Raw genomic sequence first — 13,228 nt, forward strand, 5'->3', positions numbered from 1 at the left:
AACCATGCAAGTGCGATTGCCCAGTCAGGCGAGAAGCGAGCCTTCGCGAAGGGATCCCAACCCAGCAGCTGCATTGCATGCCGACCGTAGGTAGAACAAACAGTAAATGCAGTGTATGCCATACTTTTTTGTCCACCTTGGGTGCGGGCCAGGGCGAACGAACGGGGGCACACCTTGCAGCTTGCAGCTTGCAGCTTGATATAGCTGTTACTTACATACTACTAGACATTATACCCAAAGACCCGTAATAGGAACTGACACCTTCCTATCTTTTCTTAAATAGATGTTATATAGACAGGTGCACTGTCCAATCAAAATGACCAACTTCTATCTCAGGTGCACGCTCTAACCTACTGGATTGGACCCAAGCAAAGCGGCCAAGCCATTTCCCCCCTTGTGCGCGGGACATCGTGTGGGTGGTTGAACAGGGATCTTGGCATCCCTTCATGACTAAGGAAGTCTGGCATGCGATGTCACGCTGTCGAACCACCATTGCTTGTCCATTAAAAGCCCGCCGGAGGATTAGCGATATCTAGTCTGTGCTTGAACATGTACTACATACTATTGCCATGTACCGGTTTTTCTTCTTTTTCTTTGCTCAGTCCAGCGCATGGAACAAGAAGAAGAAAAAGAAGACAGAGAAACAACACACGAATTGAGCCAGAATCCATTAATAAAAAGAAAGAAAAGTAGGGGGAAAAACACTTTTTACTTTCGGTAGTATTATGGATTACAGGATGATGCAGACCGGTGGACAGGCGATGTGTGTGAATTCTGAGAGAAGCATGAAATACATAGAACTTGAAGTACCTACCGAGCAAGCGAACGAACCAGCGGACGACCAGCCTTGGGTTCCGGGAAAGAGGAGAGGCCCGCTACCGCCAACAAAGCTGCAACTATGTACCACAGTCCACACCAAGTACAGTCATGTACACAAAGCGATATGACGATATGTAGTGTAGCAGTCGCAAGATATTTGAATGCAACGTCGTCCGTTTGTTCATCTCAGCTCATCCAGCCCGGGCCGGCGATGATATGCAACAACATGTACCTGCTTCCTCTTCTCCCTGGTTGGCTCACCCGTTTTTGCTTTTTCCCCGTCATGCTGGTAGAAAGGGGGCTTTTCTTCCTCGGAGCATTTGCAGATCGGCGGCTGCGGCTGCAAGTTAGGCCAGATCCGCGGTTCGTTTCGGACATTGTGTAAAATAAGGCAGTAGTAACATGAGCAACCAGCCCGGTACAGCGTGGCTAGTGACGGATTGGAAGCTGGTAATGTACATTCATGTGAGTCTGTATTGTAGTGGTAACTCACAGCATATCTCCGATTGCTGCCAGACGTTAGGTAAGGGAGCGTCTGTGCGGCGGAGTCGCGAACAAACAGTCCAATCTCACCCAGGGGCTGATCCTCACCTCCGTCGGAGAGTGAGGGGTCACACATGTTGGCAATGGGTAATGTTGATGGGTTGTTACACGAACCGACAACAGTAGTTGCTTGTTCACCACCCCTCTTCTCTGCTGCCCTCGTCTGCACGTCATCCGGTCAGAATGATGCCTTTCTGATGGCCAGCCAGGCTCGGTAGCATTTCGTTTGGAAGGCGGACAGTCCGGCGGCATATTTGAAACGAGGAGTGTGAAATAAGCTCGTTCGTGTGACTGACTGCAACTCTCTTGCAGGTTTCCATCCCACGTGCGGCACAGACATGGGAACACGAGTATCGTCTGATTCGATATGCGCGATTAGCCGGACGAGGGCCATTCTGTACAGACCTTGGCCGCAATGTATTAGTGGACATCTATAGCAAAACACCCTCGCCATTAGCAGAAACAAAGTTTTCGCCCTTCAACTTCCTGTTCCTTCACTTTCCCAATGGGACCAAAGTCGAGAAGGCCAACCAAGGACCCGAGTATCATCGGCATTTCACTTTTGCCCTATACCTTGGCAAGGCCCGTCGATCAGAATCGACGATGAAGATTGCGATGTTCGAAATGCACCTCGGTCTCGGTTAAAGTTGTGTTACACTGTTTCGTAGCCCGTTAATCTCCATGACTGCAATGCTTGTCCGGGGCCGATGGTGGTGGTCTCTTGACACTATCGTCGCTGACCGCCGTAACTCAGCGTTGCAATTCAGGCCAGTAATCACTGCAAGAGCCATTAGTGAAATAACGACCGGCAGCCTTGTCGTCTGTAGCGCATGCGGCTGGGCATTTGGGTCACCTAACCCCACCAAACGATACCCTTCTTATTCTTGATGCTCTTTTTGTGTGTTCGAACGGCAGCGCAAGGAAAGATATGCCCCAGTACTCCTTCTTCCTGCTGGGCCATGTGCGTTTGCGGGATATACCGGCGTGGCCGACTATCAATGCATAATGCCCCATGGTTTCATCGTCCATCCCAGAGCCACGTTCATCTGCCGGTTGGGAAGAGGTCGAGTCCTATTTTAAAAAAGAACTGATCCGAAGGGTACGCAATCTCTCGCCTGGACCGTCCTCCAATGCGGCTCGTGTCGACAGAAAGAGGAGAACCTGACGGAGCCTCATTTGCAATTGGGCTACACCACTACACCAATACCCAGCTTGCCAACCTGTGAGCAGCTGTTAGTAGCCCCGCCGAATACAGTTCATCCGATCGGCGGCTCCGCCGGGGACTCACGTGCTGATACGGCAAGCGCTTGATCGACCATGGCTAAAGATAAATCCCATTTGTTGCTCGTAACAAAGCCTTGGTCAGTATCCGATGGCAGTTTGTCCCCATTAGGTTTTATTATGAGATGCAGGTTGATTGACTCGAGTACGGCAAAACTAAACGACACCATTTCGGAACTACACTGAGAGCTTAGACCTTAGTAATGCTCCGGCGTAGGCAGCTATTGGATCTAGCGGGTAGCGCGGCTTCTAGAAAGAGGTTCGCGGTATCACATAGGTAGCTTAATAAGTATACATATGTTTCTTATCATGTAGTTAGCGCTCTCTCACTGACGCTAACGCGCGCCTGTAGCGTGCTGCTGATGCAGTAGTTCCATGCCATGATACTGTGTCACTAATAGCACCGTCTCGTCTGTGCTGACATAGGGGCCCTTGAGGCTCGTGTAGTAGTAGTAGTAGTATGTATGGTCTTCGCGCGGTAGCATACCAAGCCGTTGTTGGCGTGATAAGCGTGATCAGGCGAAACCTGTAGACGACAGCGGTGCCCAGTATGCTGCGCTAAGTGAGGGCGCTATCTCCGAGATAGGAAGCTACCGCTGCAGAGTGTGCTTTTACAGACTAGTCTGCGGGTAGTATTGCCATGGTTTGCGGAAACGTCCAGAGCTAGGAGGAAATAGGAGAAAACTGTTTGTCTGCAGGCCAAGATATGCCGGAGCCAACGGATCTCCGTCCAGCATAATCATACCATGACAGATAAGATCTCCGACTCGTGACGTGAAACACGGCTTGGGGATATTTGGCGGCAGATCTGAGATCAGGCAAGATCAGTTGTTGCCCACCATGTTTCGTATTACAGAATCCCAGTGTCTTCGAGGTACCTCCATCGTCGAATTCATCTTCTCAGCTTCTACGGCCCGGAATTGGACAGTTTTCGAAATCGTTTTGCCGTGAAAAGTGGTATGTTTTCCCCTTCAAAGAAAGACATCTACATAGCTGACCGACCTGCTAGACGCCCCGCTTCATTCGGAAACGGAGGAAGACGCCACGAAACGAGGGCAGAAGTCGATCATGTTTCTGCCCGAGAGTCGAGACACCCATATGACCGGTCAAGTGGTATTGATCGCATATCTCCTTTGCTGGAAGAAGTGTTAGAATGCATGTTGACTCTAGCCCCGACCCCCACTGTTTAGTGGTGCTCTCTCCCCCAGCAGTCCCAGTTGCAGGGGACTATTGAGCCTGCGACGCACACCCTTGACCCAGTAATAGGAGGGGTTTCTTCCAACTCAATGATGCATGGGAGTATTGAGTGTTGGATCGCTACCGGGAAGCTTCTAGAGCTTGAGAAATCTAGGGCCTTGAAGGTATTGATTGATGCTGCGGGGTTGCCTTGAATTTTATGACCTGTATATTATTTTTGACGACTGACAACTCACAAACGACACGGGTCTAGCGTCTTCAACGGGCATCAAGTAGCCCTATCACGTTTAACCGTAATGATGTGTCTCAATACTGTACTCACCAAAATGCTGCCTTACGCAGTGTTAGAATGAACCTCACAATGGTCATCCGTCCCTGATCCATGGAGGGGTATCTTTGACTTGGATACATCGGTAGCTCAATGGTCTTCGCATGCCGTGATCATGACGAAGAGACGATGGAACAGACCAGGATTGCAGGTCGAGGGTACTGCATGCGGCAGATATGTATTAAGGACGCCCTGCCAGCCTGCGGACTGTACATACTGCGATGCTTGTTTGTCAAAGGCACGACGCAGCAGGCTTGTTTGAAGCTTGCTGTTTCTCTGACTGGTCCCTGATTGCTGGATCAGCTTCCGATTTGCTGAGAGCGGAGGCATCCACAGACATTGTTGGAGCTAATGCCGATGTCTCACAAGCGACTTGACAGGCAACCCTTGCTGGCTGTTTGGGCACATAGGGAACCAAGTATGCTGAGCCAAGGCGACCGATGAAAAGACGACCGATGAAAAGGCGCACACATGGAATACGCTCTGCACGGGTGCCTTTTTGAGCTGTCGACGTCAAAGTCCATTGATGGTACAGGTCGATTCCGGCAAGGTACATGTGTATTGCTTCTTCGCTTGCCCAGTTGTATGTTTCGTCCCGCTCCGCAAAGGTGGGGGTGGCCTTGCTCCGCAATAGCGCGTGGTAATGGAGGTTAACAGGTGGCTGTGTAAGTATGTACTTGTAGGTATGTAGCCACCTTGATGACTCGCAATACATTGATAACGAAGCTGTGAGTAATACAGACATGCTGCGAACCTCCAGAGCCTTCTGACCTGGCCATGATGGCGTGAGGTGAATAGACCCTCCACAACAACAGCCACAAACTGCCATGATGCGGGGGCCGTTGCGGCCCGTAACCCTATGGATTTATGTTCTGTCCCTCTGCCCCTGTGAATGGTGGTCCTGGTATGTAGAAAAATAGATGAGAGTTCTGACGCCGTCGCGAGAGCAACAGATCAAGACATCGAGGCATGCACACTTTAGTTGCTCGTGAGTATATATCATCAATCCACAAGATGTCGGGTGGGCGCCTATATCCGAGCAAGTCGCGATCAGAACATCGCGCCAGTTACTGAATATCTGTACTTCAGTCACACATGCACCTTCCGCAAATACCGTGCACTGATCGATGTAATCAAAGGCACGACTCAAATACGAAAGATGATGATCGTATTCTAGAAAATCTGCAATGCAGCTTGGATAGAGTTTATGTCGTCCGAAGCATCCATTCCATATTCAACGAGGCGTGCATATACAAGATGAGATTACAGCTGAGGTATTCGCCCGGGAAACCCTACGACGGGTTGCTTTTTGGCCAACTTTGATTTATTATCTCCTAGGTAGTGACTCAGCTTTCAACTACTTATAGCATACGTAGTACCTTGGCACGAGCAAACGACAGCTGAAGAGTTTTGCTCAGGGGTCATGCACTCACAGCTCCATATGATCGCTAAGAAAGGCAACACAACACATTCGCCACCCAGGAGCCTAATCCCATGATCTGCATCTAACACAGCTGCAAGTACTCCGTAGTAAGTGTCTATCTATCAGACTTGTATCCAAATACGACGTGGCCGCTCTATATGAACTGGAGAGCTTCTGTCGCCGCTACGTGCAAATGGTCCACATAAGTGCTAACAATATACGCATAACAAAAGTATAGCCTTCGACGTCAGAAGGCTGTGCCTGTCGTCTGCCTTTGCTCCTGTAAGACTCAATGAGTGTGAATGCTGCTGCGGTACAAGAATAAAACAGGATATAACAGTGCTTCCTTTACCACATTGCAGTGGCGTCAGGTCTGCGCTCGGTGCTCGGAGCCCTTACGCTACGGGTCACTCTTTGCCGCCGCTGGTACTTACATGTGTTCGTGGTCCAGTCCTCAGCCGATCCCTTAGACGATAGTCCGTGGACTTTCGCGAATCATGTGGCTGCATCGTCCCCCTTTTCTTTTCTTAGAAGCGCTCCTTACCGGAAGTGGCGTGTCGATGAACTCAATCGCACAAACTTCCGCGATAGCGCACACGTCAAAAACCGCCCTACAACGGGTACGTTGTTGGAATTTACCTTCACGACTGTTGCATGTTATCATCGTGCCAAGTCCGTACGGCAAGCTGACATGCGCACATGTCAAAAAAAATCAAAAAAAAAGCCGGGGCAGATAACTATCAAGCACATGTACTCTTGGGCGTATACTGCCGGTATGTACTCCGTATATCAAGTCCGACCTTAAAGGGGCTCCTATGCCACTATGTGGGTATTTCCAGATTGGGGGGTAGAGTAGGTCCACACATCCGGACAGTCCCCCAAAGGAGTCAGGGCTGATCGTCCGGCTCTCTGATCTCCTGATCAGACTGCCGCTTATTGATGCCCGCCCAGCCTGCCTTGCCAGCTCTGGAAGGATTGACGCAATGCGTGTATACTTAATTGGGTGCGCATCACGAGATCCTAGGTACTTTTGCTGACCTAATGTTTGCTTTTTCAACTCGGCGTTTGCGAGCTCCTATCAATTGCTTCTACGTATGCTTTACAAAGTGAATCCCCCCTCATCTTGCGCCGCCGAGACTGCTTACAGTATTCACTGGAGGAGCAACGGAAAAAGGAAGCCCATAATTTCCTGGCTGGGGATGAGCGAACATCGACACCCCGGCTTCTGCTAATCAGGCCTGCGAGTCGAGGAGTATCTCCAAGTACAGTCCCGAGGTACTTTGAAGTCTTTGGAGTGTCATCGACAGGGAACCCCTGGCAAGCGCATGCCCTGGCAAGCGCATGGCGACCATCTCTTTTCTCTTCTGCAGACACCCCACCTTCCTACAGTAGCCTGCCTCCACCCTCACAAGCCTGGCACTTTCTGCTGCGGTGCCCTCCCGACTAGGTTCTTCATTACTGAGACTGGGCAAGCTGGCCGTGGGCTAGCCAGACGGGGGATTGGATGCCTGGATGCGTGGTCCACGGCAGCAGGGCCATGCGTGCAGCGAGGGTTGAGATGCACAATGCTATGCGGTAGTGTAGTAGTCTGGGGGGAGAAGAGGATGGCCTCGAAATGAAATAATATCCCATTGGAGTCCCAAAATTTTCTCTCTTACCGATCGGCTGGAAAGATTCCTTATACTGCTTGACTGCCGCTCCCCTTCCCTCCCAATCCATCAACTTGACCGGCTCGCTCATTTTGCAGGTCGCATCCCATAATAAAAGTACATACAACCTACATACATACTTCATATAGGAGCACCCCGTTAGGATTTTCTCTCTTTTCTGCGACGCTGACTTTGCGCCCACCCGGCCGAACCTACTCGCGTATTTACTTTCCGTCTCTTTTATTCTGTTCACGACTCGCACGACTTTTTCTTTCTCGTCAATCCCAAGCTAGGAAGTGGCGCAGTCGCACCAACCATTACGAACGGCGGCACTGGAATTCGCAGGTCATTTTGTAACCTATCAACTTGTAACGGGCTTCGAAGCATCTAGCCACACACTCCCGCGAGCGACGAAGCAGGCCGGACGCCGAATTTAGTAATTGCAATACGCCGAAGGACGAGGTGCACCTTGTCTCCTCTGATTGGTCTCGCTTGAGCAGCCAGCCCAGCATCGCATCGCATCGCAGTACATCCCTACTTTGAACCACTCCAAACTTGGGACGCCTATTTTCCTCGAACCGACCCAAAACTGGCACCGGACCTGCGCTAGATCCTGCTTTTCGCCAATTCCAGCAGCAGACCCCTTTTATTTTATTAGTTCTACTCATTGGATCATAAGGCAGGAAACGGGCAATTAGCCAGGCACCATACTCGAGGTACCTTGCCCTACCAACACACCAAGCTGCAGGAGGTATCAGGAAAGCGTCGGGCCATTTCCCTCTTGACTGTATTGGCGAATAAGCTCAAGCTTCTCTCCGACAGCAAGCCGGTGACAAGTCGACAAGCTTCAATCATCCCGTCAGACTGTCTCACTCAAAGGCGAAGGAAGGGGGGAAAAAGCAACAAGAGCAAACCGTTCCGCGAAACGAAGCTTGCACATAAACGCGATGCGCCACCTTTTCGGGACTTTCTACCACCAGCATTAAGGATACCACCTTTTGAAACAGACCCCGGGTACGCAAACCATCCGCGACATAACTTTTCCAAGAAACCACCGCCAACCAACCAACCCCGGAACACCTAAGTTCCTCGACGGGTCTGGTTTACTTTACCCAGCGGATCCTACTTACTTTACTACATTACTGTACTGCCGTACCGTCGCGTACCAGGCATACCTACTTCTTCCCTTTTAAACTCAACCCTTGCGCCATCCACCTAATTCATTAGGTACCTGGCCACATGTTTAGTCGATCATCGTCGAAAACACAAGGTCTTGCAAAAGAGCAGAGGGCCCGGGACGCACAGGTCTCCAGCCTGCTTGAGCTTGGGTTGTCGAACAAGTTGTCTTCTGATTCCCGTTCGTTCCGCTCCCTGAGTTCCTTCAAGAAGAGAAAACCGAAACAACCGCAACATCCAGTCCCCGCTCGAGACGATTGGGATACCTATTCACCTACTTCCTCCTTTCCCGAAAAGAGTGAGTCACTTGAGGCGCATCCTGGCTTGCATGCCATCGAGCCGTTGAGAGAGCTGGCGCAAAGCGCAAAATCGCTAGACTGAGCCACCACGTTTCCCCGTGGCCACTAGAAGTCGGCGGAAGCGCCCAACATCTACTCAACGCTCGATCGCCACTGCGGTCAGACAACAGTGCTAACGTAGAACCCTTCTCTAGACCATTCCATTGCCGCCGGCAACATCCACGGTTCCCCGCGCCGAACGCCGTCGCTCCGATCATCAGCAGCCTCCGTGTCCTCGCGGGACACGGTTCGTGCGGGTAGCAATATGTCGGGCATGATGAGTGCGGACCGGAGTCGCAATCGTAGGGAGCGCACCTTCGTCGGCAGCGAGTGTTCGGTCTGTGAGGAGCCTCTGGAACACACCCTCCGCGGCGAGCGCATTCTGCAGTTCCAATGCTCGCATGTCTCCCATGAGGCCTGCTTCTACGAATTCATTCGCGAGTTCGAGTCACAGTATTGCCCCTCGTGCAATGCGCCGCTACACCTCGACACGAGTCGTGGGGGCAACGTGTTGGATATCGGTAAGGTCCAATCTGCTGCTTTGAATGCGAGCCAAATTTCTGATGGGTCTGCCCATTCTGTAGAGAAATAACCAACATGGTACGATCCGCATCTACCAGCGACTCCCGATCGCAGCATACACCTACGCCAACAGCAGGACCTTGGGATGACCCGGTGCCGTCTAGTCGAGGTCCGCAATCGAGTGGAGGCCAAAGCGTGACTAGGGGCAGTCTTCGAGAAAGCCGTGATCGGGAAAGCCGTGATCGAGATAGCCGTGAGGCGCCGTCCTCGGAACGATATACTGCAAACTCGCGCCATGCCCGTAGCGATAGTGAAGCAACTGGCGCGGCTTCTTCTACTGGATATGCTGAAACGGCCCAGAGCGTTCCATCGCGCCGTCATGACTACGATTTGCAAGCCATGGAAACGACACCAGGAAGCCCGCGCACAATGGCACGAAACCCCATTCCCCGCCTACTGTCACAGTACGATCTGAATTCCCTACTATCAACAAGTCCCGGCAACAACAGACCCTTACCTGTCTGGTGACAGTGGAAGTTCCGGACAACAAATGGAGGCCAGACCCGGAGGACCTCGGCTCTGTAGCCCCGATGCCTCAAGCGCGGATCGAGGATGCTTTCCCACAGAGGCCGCCTTCTCCCGCAAGGAGCAACAAGCCCCGATTCTATCCTTACGAGCCCCCAGAGGTGCTCGATGAAATGACGGAGAACCTGCGAAATCGCGTCGATAATTGGCATGGCCTGGACTTCAACAGGTAAGGATACAACGGCTCACAAAAAGTAGTTGCTCCGTCACGCTAACAGAATAATAGGTTCGGCAAACTTCGTCTATACGGCACACTGCGCGTCGGCAAGGACAAGGTCTCATGGCAGGAACTGGAGTGTTTCTTATTCGCTGAAATGCTCATCTGTGTGAAAGAGAAGAAGAATATGGCGGCACCGCACCAGTGGGACGAAAACGGCAATCCTAGGAAAGCGACCAGGTGTACTCTGAAAGGCTCAATTCTGATCAAGAAGCACCTCAATGAAGTCACCGAGACTGGGAATGGTAAGTTTAGTCTGTCGGACAAATCGGAGAGGCGCACGAAATTGATGCAGGCCCCAGTAGATGAGAACGTCCTCACCCTGAGCCTTTCCGTGTCCGAGCTGCCATCATTCCATCTCAGATTTGAGAACAGAAACCAGCTCAAGCTCTGGCAGCAGGCATTGCTTGATCTGAACGCCACCGAAGCATCGCCAGTCAGGAGTCCCGACTTCGACACTTCCGAGACTGATGAAGACGACTGGGGTCGCTCTCAACGCCCGCAACGCGTCTCGTCCCAGGCATCGTCATGGGGCGGTCCCAAATCGAGCACCACTGCTCCGACAGAATACACCAACTTTGCGAAGAGCCCGCTGTTTCCCACTGTACACGTACCTATCGATGTCGTGGTGGTTGTGCCTATCTCATCATCGATGCAGGGAGTTAAGATCAACCTCGTTCGCGATGCCCTCAAGTTCATGGTAGGCAACCTTGGAGAGCGTGATCGCATGGGTCTGGTGACCTTCGGGTCGGGAGGTGGTGGTGTGCCAATCGTTGGTATGACGACCAAAGCTTGGCATGGATGGAATAACGTACTGGCATCCATCCGACCTGTAGGACAAAAGAGCCACCGTGCAGATGTTGTGGAAGGTGCCAACGTTGCCATGGATTTGTTGATGCAGCGCAAGTACAACAACCCGATTGCATCCATTATGCTCATTAGCGATGCATCGACATCCGACGCCGACAGCGTCGACTTCGTGGTGTCTCGGGCTGAAGCCGCCAAGATCAGCATTCACTCGTTTGGCCTGGGCATGACGCACAAGCCTGATACTATGATCGAGTTGTCCACGAGGACGAAGGCGTCGTACACATACGTCAAGGACTGGATGATGCTTCGCGAGTGCTTGGCTGGCTGCTTGGGTTCAATGCAGACATTGTCGCACCAGAACGTGAAGCTTAGGCTCAAGCTTCCCGAGGGCTCGCCAGCCAAATTCCACAAAATCAGCGGTGCTCTCCAGATCACCAAGAGGGCTACTGGGCGTGACGCGGAAGCGTCTCTTGGTGACCTTCGGTTTGGCGACAAGAGGGACATCCTTGTGCAGCTGGTCATTCTTCCCGACACGGCTTCTCAGGACCAGCTTCCACAGGATCCGTGGGAGACCATCGTGTCTGGGTTGGAAGCCCTAGGCGGGCCAATGGATCAGGAAGATCAACGAACTCTCTCGGTTGAGGAGCTGCCTCTGCTGCAAGCGGACCTGGTATGGGGTGACATCCTGCGAGAAGGCAGCATAATACACCTTCCGCGGCCCTCGCTTTTGGCCATCACGATGCTTCCTCCCACCACCGACCAGAAGAAATCATCATGGCAGAACGCCCCTCCGATTCCTCCTCACCCCAACATTGTCCAACGCCGAATGGAACTTCTTACCTCGGACATGCTCACTAGAGCATTGACGCTGGTGTCTCGAGGCCAGCACGATCGCGCCCAAACCCTTCTGAACGAGACTAGAACCATCCTTCGGGGTCTCGGCAAGGTGGATTGCCACCGGTTCCCCCGCCACCTCTACCTGGGCCAAAGTCCAATTCGTCCACCCCGCACCCCGGCGCGGACGGCTCTCCTACGTCGGCGACCCCCGATCGAAAGCACAGTCCCTCGCCGACGGCTTCGGTGACATCCTCGGCAGTCAACGGCTACCCGCCCCAGCTCTCTCGGTCCCGGTCCAAATGATGCCCTTACACTCCGCAACACGGTGGGCATCGATGCCAACACGGTGTCTGCGCTCGATGCCGAGCTCGAAGCTAGTCTGGAGTGGATCAACCACCCTGCCGTCTTCAGCCGCGACAGCCGCAAAGCGGTGCTTCAGGCCATTGGCGTCATCAGCAGCCAGCGAGCCTACACGTTCCGCACGCCCATCGAAAGCCTCTGGGCCGCTAGGATTGGTGGCGTCAAGAAGCTCACCGACAAGAGCCGCGAGTGGCGAGACGATGCCGGTGGAGAGGGCATCGTCGAAGAGCCTTGATCCAGGCCATGACTTCTTCCCTTTTCGTTCCAAAATATATACTTTTATCGTTGCAAGGGTTTATACATACGATGGCATTATAGACCTACGACCTTTACGGCAACACGTTATTACCCCTATATCCTTTTATTCCCCGTCCGAGCTTGCTGTTGATCGGCGCCTTCGTGGTTCGCCTTTCATTTCCTGCCCTATATCCTTTTCTCCTACATGGTTTTATGTTCTGGTCGCCTCTGCCAGCCGTCTGTATCTGGGGGACTTCGTTGCTGTTTCTGGTCAGATCATATGATACCACTTCACGACTTTTTCATATTTCTCGGGTTTTGCTCAAACTTGTTGGCTATAGCATAGCGCAGCATCTCTGCGTTCTGTCACAGGAACCATTTTCAACTTCTTTTTTTTGATTTGGTGGAGAGAATCAGGGCATCTTGAGACTTTGTTGCAGTTCCCGAGAGGGGCTTGGGTTTGGTAAAGGGAGGGACGCGAAGGTCATATCGGGCAAGAGGAGGGAATCAAATTGGGTGCCTGGCAGGGTTTGGGTCCTGTCGAGGAGGACCAGCGCGTATGGAGTTGGTTGCATCGAAAGATAGCGGGTTGCCTTGTCATTTGCAGCGGATGTGTACCTGATGTATAGTTTTACGACGATCCATGCCCTAACTGCACATTTCCGTGTATAGAGTCAAAGAATCTCAACTGTTCCTCCAGTTCTTGTGACACTGCCTATGGTGTTTATTGTTCCATGTCCGAGAGAGACGGAATTTAGTGCTACTAAGGCCGAGTCCCCTCATCACTGCGAGAATGATATGCACATTCCAGCTTACAGGTCTTTATTGGCTTGATAACCAGGCTGGCTTACATATGCACTTCACTCAAGTCCTTCGTTTTGAAAACCGATGCAGCAGTGAGAGTGC

The 13,228-nt window shown here is 52.0% G+C and overlaps 3 protein-coding genes across 3 annotated transcripts; 2 read left to right on the forward strand and 1 right to left on the reverse strand.

The window, feature by feature from the left end:
* Positions 1-1,221: 1,221 nt before the first annotated feature.
* PG994_013889 (uncharacterized protein) lies at positions 1,222-2,007 on the forward strand (the record flags this gene model as incomplete). Its single annotated transcript, XM_066865298.1, has 2 exons — positions 1,222-1,284; positions 1,675-2,007. The coding sequence occupies 2 exons, from the start codon at positions 1,222-1,224 to the stop codon at positions 2,005-2,007; spliced, it is 396 nt and encodes a 131-aa protein (XP_066708427.1).
* Positions 2,008-4,400: 2,393 nt separating this feature from the next.
* Positions 4,401-4,947, reverse strand: PG994_013890 (uncharacterized protein; the record flags this gene model as incomplete). The annotated part of the gene is made up of 2 exons (XM_066865299.1): positions 4,401-4,829; positions 4,882-4,947. The coding sequence occupies 2 exons, from the start codon at positions 4,945-4,947 to the stop codon at positions 4,401-4,403; spliced, it is 495 nt and encodes a 164-aa protein (XP_066708428.1).
* A 3,532-nt stretch (positions 4,948-8,479) lies between these two features.
* Positions 8,480-12,320, forward strand: PG994_013891 (von Willebrand and RING finger domain protein; the record flags this gene model as incomplete). Its single annotated transcript, XM_066865300.1, has 6 exons — positions 8,480-8,714; positions 8,910-9,334; positions 9,391-9,769; positions 9,808-10,030; positions 10,088-11,848; positions 12,005-12,320. 6 exons carry the CDS (start codon positions 8,480-8,482, stop codon positions 12,318-12,320), a joined length of 3,339 nt encoding a protein of 1,112 aa, XP_066708429.1.
* Positions 12,321-13,228: the final 908 nt, after the last annotated feature.

Source organism: Apiospora phragmitis (genome assembly GCF_038363925.1).
Source record: "Apiospora phragmitis strain CBS 135458 chromosome Unknown utg000013l:1.0-2965645.0:1.0-2969333.0, whole genome shotgun sequence".
NCBI classification, from domain to species: Eukaryota; Fungi; Ascomycota; class Sordariomycetes; order Amphisphaeriales; family Apiosporaceae; genus Apiospora; species Apiospora phragmitis.